The sequence below is a fragment of the Teleopsis dalmanni genome, chromosome 1 (assembly GCF_002237135.1).
Source record: "Teleopsis dalmanni isolate 2A chromosome 1, ASM223713v2, whole genome shotgun sequence".
Classification (NCBI taxonomy): Eukaryota; Metazoa; Arthropoda; class Insecta; order Diptera; family Diopsidae; genus Teleopsis; species Teleopsis dalmanni.
In genome coordinates this window covers 228570735-228578658 of record NC_051846.1, presented here as the reverse complement: position 1 = coordinate 228578658, position 7924 = coordinate 228570735, and the positions used below count along the sequence as shown (strand labels likewise).

Genomic DNA, 7924 nt, shown 5'->3' with positions numbered 1-7924 from the left:
TAATTATAAATATAGGCGTAAAACTTAATTAAATTCAAAATTAGCCCTGTAATTCTAATATTTCTAGAAATGTTTATCTTAAATTAGGAGAATATAAATTTACATAAAAAATTATGTAGACAAATTCTTACTTAAAGCAAAAAATTAATTATACTTTTTTATTTCCGAAATCGGAAAATGTGTTTGGCTAACCTATTTGCCAGATTGCAAATTTCAAACTAATGTCTGCAGCTAATGTCTTGAGTTGAAATTACGAGATCGTAGTGCTGCAGCATCAAAGCCACTACCATTTGAGTAGTTGTTAGCACCATGGATATTACCACCATAATTAACACCAGAATAGCTATGACCAGCATAACTATCACCGCCAAAATTACTGCTATCGAAGTTGCCGCCGTAGTTTCCATTGTTGCCAGATTGTTGATAATTATTTCCACCACGACCAGACATACCAGACGATGATAGGAAGTCATTGCCACTCCGACCAGACATACTCATCGATGATGGGTAATTACTGCCACCACGAACAGACATACTCATCGATGATTGGTAATCACTACCACCACGACCAGACATTCCCGACATTGGCTGAAAATCATCGTCACCACGTCCAGACATACCAATAGATGATTGATAATTATTTCCACCACGACCGGACATACCAAACGGTAATGGATAATCGCCACCGTCGCGACCAGACATTCCCATGGATGATGGGTAGTCATTACCACCGCGACCAGAATTCATACGAGTGGATGATTGGTAATCACCATTACTGTGACCCGACATACGAGTAGATGAGGGGTAATCACCATTGCTATGACTGGGCATACGAATGGATGAGGGATAATCACTATTACTGCGACTCGGCATACCAATAGATGATATGAAGTCATTACGACCGCGTCTGGGCATATCAAACGATGGTGAATAATTGTTCTCACCACGACTAGCCATTATACCACCATTATATGCACTATTTGAGTTTCCCTTGATATTATTTGCACTCATAATTTTTTCAAATATATCATTACCAAGTCCAATCCGTTCACCACGGTTGCCACGATCAGCACGATTTCGAGACTTGCCGCCCTTGCCACCATCACCAACATCTTCACCATGAAGAGCCAAGTGTTCCAAATCTGGATTCACCGGTTGATTGGCTTCACGCAATACATCGATCAAACCACTTGCACATTTCGCATTCTTACGGGTAAAAAATGCATACGACGTACCAGTGCAGTGTTTTCGACCAGTTCGACCAATGCGATGTATATAGTCCTCTGCCGATTGCGGAAAATCAAAATTTATAACATGATTAATGCCGTCAACATCCAAACCCCGTGCAGCTACATCTGTTGCAACTAATATATTTGATCGGCCGCAACGAAAATCACCTAATACCTTATCGCGGTCCACTTGGGATTTATCGCCATGTATGGCGCCAACATGAACCCCAAAACCGTTAATAAAACGTGCTAATTCGTCCACCTTTTTTTTGGTTGAAACAAAGATAATTATTTTACCAGGAGCGTGTGCTTGATCATATATATGTGAGAGCAGTTCTTTTAACTTAACACCCTTATCCGATTCATCACACACGTCTACTAACTGGCGAATATTGTGATTAGCAGCGAGCTCAAGCGAACCAATATTTATCTGTAAATAATATTTTCATAATAAAATATATAATCACATACTATAATTAATAATTACTCACTTGGATATAGTCGCCAAGAAAATCTTCAGCAAGTTGGCGCACTTCTTTTGGCCAAGTAGCACTCCACATCAAAATTTGACGATCTGGGCGTATTTGACCCAAAATTTTACGAATTTGTGGCTCAAAACCCATATCTAACATACGATCAGCTTCATCTAATACCAAATAAGTGCAGCGACGCAAATTTGTGTTACCGCTGGCAAGAAAATCAATAAGGCGACCAGGTGTGGCAATGACTATTTGAACACCTCGTTCCAAATCATTTGCCTGTTTTCCTTTCGGTGCGCCACCAAAAATACATGTATTGCGAACAAATGAATTGGAGCCAAAATCAGTAGCTACCGTTTGAATTTGCTGCGCCAGTTCGCGAGTTGGTGCCAAGACCAAGGCTATTGGTCCTTCACCGGGCTGTAACGGTGTTTGATTATTGATATGAACAATAGCCGGTAATATAAAAGCCAATGTTTTCCCCGAACCAGTCATAGCGATTCCAACTAAATTGGAACCACTCATAGCAATCGGCCACGCTTGTGCTTGTATAGGAGTAGGTTCGGTATATCTTTGCCGACGAATTTCATTCATACAGTAATCTGGAAAACAAGCTTCATCGAAGAACGGTATTGGATTAGGAGCTAAACCACGTACAGTTATCTGGTTGGCGGCGCGATATTCTTCAACGGCGTTAGCTGAACGACTACGCGTACGAGGGTGCTCCTCATAAAAGTTTTTCTCGAACGGTGGAAGCTTCATGTCTAACCAATTTATTGTACGCAAATCTAAGTAAATAAATACAATGTTTAAAATCAATTAAATCTGACTGATAAATGCATGTAATTTTTAATTCTTAAATTCCACTATTATTTAGAATATAAATTCAGCAAATAAAAATAAATTATTTGATCCAATTCAACACAAATTAAAATGGAATTTAGCTTCATCTAAATTTTGTTAGCACTTACTTGAGAAACTTCCTTTAGTGCGGTTCTTTTTGCCACCTTTACTTATACGACCAAGACGCACACTTTCGCGCGCCTTTCCTTTAGACTTTCGTGGAGACATATTATTCATAAGATGTCTGCAAATTAACAAAAAAAAATTTATTTTTTGTAAACGCACAAAAAAATTATACGGCGAAATATAGTTGACATTAACACTTATGCGTTATTGACATATTTTCTATTTATATGTTGCACAATATATTAGTTTTACTAACCTGTACTACGGTACGTATTAACTTATTATTTTTTTGGATTAATAACATAAATATTAAAACATTAAGCGGTTTTAAAAATTTGTATACAAATCCTTATCGAAGCCGAAATGCATCAGAAATTTTTATATGTTTGACATACGGTAGAAAATATTTCGGAATTAGGGAAATTTTTAGAGTTGCCATTTCGATTTGTTTAAAAAAATCTGACATGTAATCAACTTATAACTGTTATCATTCGCGTTTTAAAATCAAGCTTAAAACATAATAATTACGGACGTTGCGAGTTAGGCTAAGTTGCGTTCTAAATTAAGGAAATTTTAAGTTATGCCGATAATGTAGTGATGTGTCGATAGGTGCTGATAAATGGCTAAATGTGTGCAGTGCAAAAAATCCCAAGAAAAGTCCCATTTGGTTTAGTATCAATTTAGCCTAACTCGCACACGTCCTAAATTTGCTTTATATTATATTCATCAAAAATAACACTTATATTTTGCTTTTTATTATAAAACGCACAAATAACTATTATTTTTGCCTTAAAAATATAAAAATCAGGAATAACTTATTCTTGAAAATAATATATAACTCACACCGCCCTCCCGAATATTTTTTAAAACGAAGCTAAAAAATACATTTTTCATTCAATGTTATTGTTTTTGTAATGTCATACAAAATGTATTTTTAATACATATACACTTAATATCAATAAATCAACTCATTTAAGGCGAAAAATATCGAATATCGAATATATAAATATCGAAATTATCGAACCCTTAAAAATAAACTTTTCGCAAGTGAAATTACCAAAATTGGAAATGTATGTTGTGTTTTATATGTAAAATATATGTATATATATGTAAACAAACAGCTAAGCTGTAAACAAAGGCACTGAGGAAGTAAGTGTTTAATGAAATATTTAATATATCATATATACTTTTAATTTTTTTGTGTGATATATTATTAAATTTAACCACGGTAATGTTCAGTAATGTTTAAGCATTAAATGAGTACGTAAAAGAAATTCTGTGAACATGCTTCAATGAAGTAAAGCAATTATAATAAAATATAGAATTTAAATATATAATATATATATATAAAAAATATTGAGGATAAAGCATTTTATGTCGAGTAATGTCGACTCATTTTTAGTCGAGTAATTGTCCAATGTTTTGAAAGTATAAAACATACCTCTACAGTTGTTTATCTTCCTAATTTGAACTCATCGTCCATACATAAACTTTTACAAGGCTCTACTAACAAAAATAATATAAAAGCTAAATTAGGTGAGAGAAATGAAATAAAAAAAAAACATTGTAGCACACAATAAGTTTGATAAATTCTTTAGTATTCGGTGGAAAACAGCTGTTTCACAAAATTAAAATTGAACTTGAAATGTTCAAAAACAATCACAAATTATATCATGTAAACAGAAACTAAAAACTTAATGTATATAAAATATAATATGTAATATATATTATTTTTATTTCTTATTTGTATTTATATATGTTTTTATTTAGCATAAAGCAAATAAGAGAGTTCATATTATATATATGTCTTTATATATCTTTACGGCCGTGTGCGTGTAAATTGAGGTAAATAGTAAATTATGTCGGTATGGCAGCGAATGTTGGTATTTACCAGAATTTCGAATAATGTAAATTAGATAAAAATTAGGTAACTTAAGTGTTACCATTGTGTTAATTTTTTAAGATATTTAATAAATAAATAAATAAATTTGAAAACCAAAAATAATAAATAACTGCAATAACTAATAAAAACTATTAAATAATTATTTACATAAATGCAGTGCAAAAAATCCCTAGGAAATTTTAATCTATTTTACCTCAATTTACTCGAACTCGAACACGGCCTACATAAATTAAAATTTTCTTCATAGAAAAAATTTGCATGCTATGTATAAATTCAATTTCTAATAAAAATTATACATGGCAACACTGTTTTCATACTCATATGTGCTTGGCAGAAGCGAAACGTCAAAATTTAATCGGCACGATTTTATTTGTTGATTTATTTTGACTTCAGTTATTTTTTCTGTTAATTATTGCTATAAATTATTTCAGTAAATCATTAAAAATTGTATAAATCTTATAATTTGTTACTTTATATTTATCTAAATTCGTTACAACAAGATGTCTATAGAAGAATTGGATAGCTCTGAACTGGGTACAATGGAATATTGGGAAACCAGCTATAGTCGCGAAATCTATAATTACAACAGAAATGGAGATGTTGGTGAAATATGGTTTGATGAGGACTCACAAATCGTATGTTACTTGGATATTAAAGCACGGCTTCAATAGTAGAACCAAGGACCGATTCGCTAATTGATTGGGTTGTGGCAACGGTATGGCTATTATAGACTGCACAGGGTTATTAACAATTATTGGGAGTAGATTACTCCCCAAAAGCTGTTCAATTAGCCAATAGTATAAAAGATGACAGAAAATTAAATATACAATATGCAGTAGCCGATCTGACAAATCTAGAAGAAATGAAAAAACTTGGTATATTTAAAATTGTCCATGATAAAGGTACTTACGATGCGATAAGTTTGTGTCCTGATAACTCAAAGCAGAAACGAGATTTATATATAAATTCTGTGCTAAACATTATGGACGAGAAGAGTTTATTCATAATTACATCGTGTAATTGGACTGAAGACGAATTAATTTTAAGTTTTGCAGATAAATTTCTCAAAAAATGTACAATACCAACACCGTCATTTAAATTTGGCGGGAAAGTCGGCAACGTTGTTACATCAATGGTTTTTACAAAAAAATAAATAATATATTTTATATAAAACTGCATTCTGTTTTAAATGTGTGTTCATTCTTTGGTATTGTACTAAAGGTTGAAGGTTATGTATTTTTTTAAAGCATATGTTGTAAAATAGGAAATTCACCAAACCCTTTTTTAATGATATCAGTACCACAGTTATAAACATTAATCTTAAAATGGTTTTTTTATATATTTTTAATCTGACCGTAGATCCCTTCTTGTTAAATAATTAAACGTTTAATATTTTTTATCATACTCTATATATCGAATCTCCTTGAGAGTCATCATCAGACAGTGGCGTAACTACAGGGAAGCAACTGGAAGCAACGCTTCCGGGCCCCCGAATTTAGGGGGCCCCACTATAAATTTTTGTATTCATTGTATTTATTTTTAATAAATTCTCAAAATGGGACGAAACGTTTTTTGTTGGAATAACTTCATATTGCATTTTATAAAAGATACGTAAATTTTAAATTTAAAGTACATAATATGTATGTACTTCAAATAAAATATTAAACCTATTTATAAAATAAAAAAGTTTTTCTAAGAAAAATATGTGTCTTAATCGAGACACTTATATGGAAGCTATATTTAGATTTAAACCCATTTGAAAATAATTTTGTACGTTGTCTTTTGCAAATATCAGTACTGTATACACCAAATTCCATTTGAATACATTTATTAAAAACGGAGAAACCTCATATCCGATTGTTAAGTTTATATCACAGCTACAAGAAATAGAAGTCCAATTTCAATCAAATCAAATGGTGAAAAGGGTCGGCTCCCGAAAAGTATGTGTGTAAAGTTTCATTCGAAGAGTTCAAAAGCTGAGAGAGTAGTTTGAACTGAAAAAGTATATATATATTGTACTGATATATACTTAATGGTATTTCCGACGTTTCCTTTAATGCGTTACGAAAATCTTGACAAACCTTATCTATTCTTTTCACATTTTTTTGTGTAAAGAGTATAAAAAGAGGGGCCCCTTAATATGTTGGTAGGGGCCCCTTAGTTAGAATTTGCTTACAGGCCTAAAAAATGTAGTTACGCCACTGTCATCAGAATTACGATACGTCATCCTCATTGTTCTAAAAAAATATTAAACGTTTAATTATTAACAAAAAGAGACCTACAGCCAGATTAAAATTATAAACAGGTAGAAAAATAAATTTAAAAAATTTTATATTAATCTTAAGGACTATAATATCGTGTTAGCACAGTGCGTCAAATTGATCCACATATTATGTGAGATGTAATTACAATCGGTATCACCAATTTGCTAGTGGAAGCTAGTTTGGTTGGAAAAGGTTACTGGACGCGGTAAAAGACAATACACACATATTAAAATTAATTAAATAATTATAAACAAAATTTATTAATATATAGCCATATTTTTGAGAGTCCTTATAACATGTGTAGATATAAGAATATCAGATGTAAATAAGTCTTGTGACTATATATTGTAGTCGTTAACCAAAATAGAAACTTTGAAATAGTCTTAATATTGGTTACTTTAATGGACCGCTATTTATAAAAAACAGTCTCAACTGTATAATTAAATAAAAAGTATTAAGTTCTAGCTTTAAAACTACTGTAAAAATTTCTTTACCTTAAAATATATTTATTTAATATGTATTTAATTCTCTAGCACATAATTTCAGTGATAAAAAAAAATTTTTTATCTTATATATGTGTATAATATATAATATATGTACTACTATATTTGTCGTTCGATTCATTTCGGTAAGACTCAAGTTCCTCTTACGGCTATTTGTCAGTCATTTTTGCTTATATATGAATCAAAATATACTTACTTTGAATTATTATCAGTTCGCACTACAACGTTTAAGAAGTATTTTTGCAATCGAACTCAAATATTATAATGGCTTTCAATATGTTTAAACTTCGTTATCAATTTTTTTCAATGTAACTTTAAATTTGAAGATTTATTTTTTTCCTGACACAACTAATTGTTTTGTGATTTTAAATCAACAATTCAGCATATAAAATTTTTATTTACTTGACATTAATTTCATATGATACACAAATTGTTATTCCAACAATCATATACAATTTATCTGTACTAAAAGAAAAATATTTTCCACAAATATTTTAAAAATTTATCAAAAATTGTAAAATATTTGAAAAATTTGGTAGCACTGTTTTTAATGACATTTAAAGATAATTTTTTCTTT

The 7924-nt window shown here is 31.1% G+C and overlaps 1 protein-coding gene and 1 pseudogene across 3 annotated transcripts; one reads left to right on the top strand and one right to left on the bottom strand.

Annotated features, from left to right (window-relative positions):
• Window positions 1-7681, bottom strand: LOC119672552 (ATP-dependent RNA helicase p62-like). 3 transcript variants are annotated; one of them, XM_038083621.1, is made up of 4 exons: window positions 7544-7681; window positions 2680-2795; window positions 1721-2496; window positions 1-1659 (listed from the first exon to the last, which is right to left on the bottom strand). In XM_038083621.1, exons 2-4 carry the CDS (start codon window positions 2786-2788, stop codon window positions 232-234), a joined length of 2313 nt encoding a protein of 770 aa, XP_037939549.1. In that variant the 5' UTR covers window positions 2789-2795; window positions 7544-7681; the 3' UTR covers window positions 1-231. The 3 variants fall into 3 exon arrangements, with proteins under 3 accessions (XP_037939549.1, XP_037939551.1, XP_037939550.1); XM_038083623.1 differs by lacking the exon at window positions 7544-7681 and adding an exon at window positions 4119-4142; XM_038083622.1 differs by lacking the exon at window positions 7544-7681 and adding an exon at window positions 2934-2988.
• LOC119672553 lies at window positions 4998-5753 on the top strand (annotated as a pseudogene).
• Window positions 7682-7924: the final 243 nt, after the last annotated feature.

Bases quoted from the DNA above. Each gene is read 5' to 3' on its own strand.
- LOC119672552 (XM_038083621.1), bottom strand. From the start codon at position 2,788: ATGAATAATATGTCTCCACGAAAGTCTAAAGGAAAGGCGCGCGAAAGT. The intron at 2,497-2,679 runs GTAAGTGCTAAC...TTATTTACTTAG, and splicing joins CACTAAAGGAAGTTTCTCAA to ATTTGCGTACAATAAATTGG. The intron at 1,660-1,720 runs GTGAGTAATTAT...TATTATTTACAG, and splicing joins TTCTTGGCGACTATATCCAA to ATAAATATTGGTTCGCTTGA.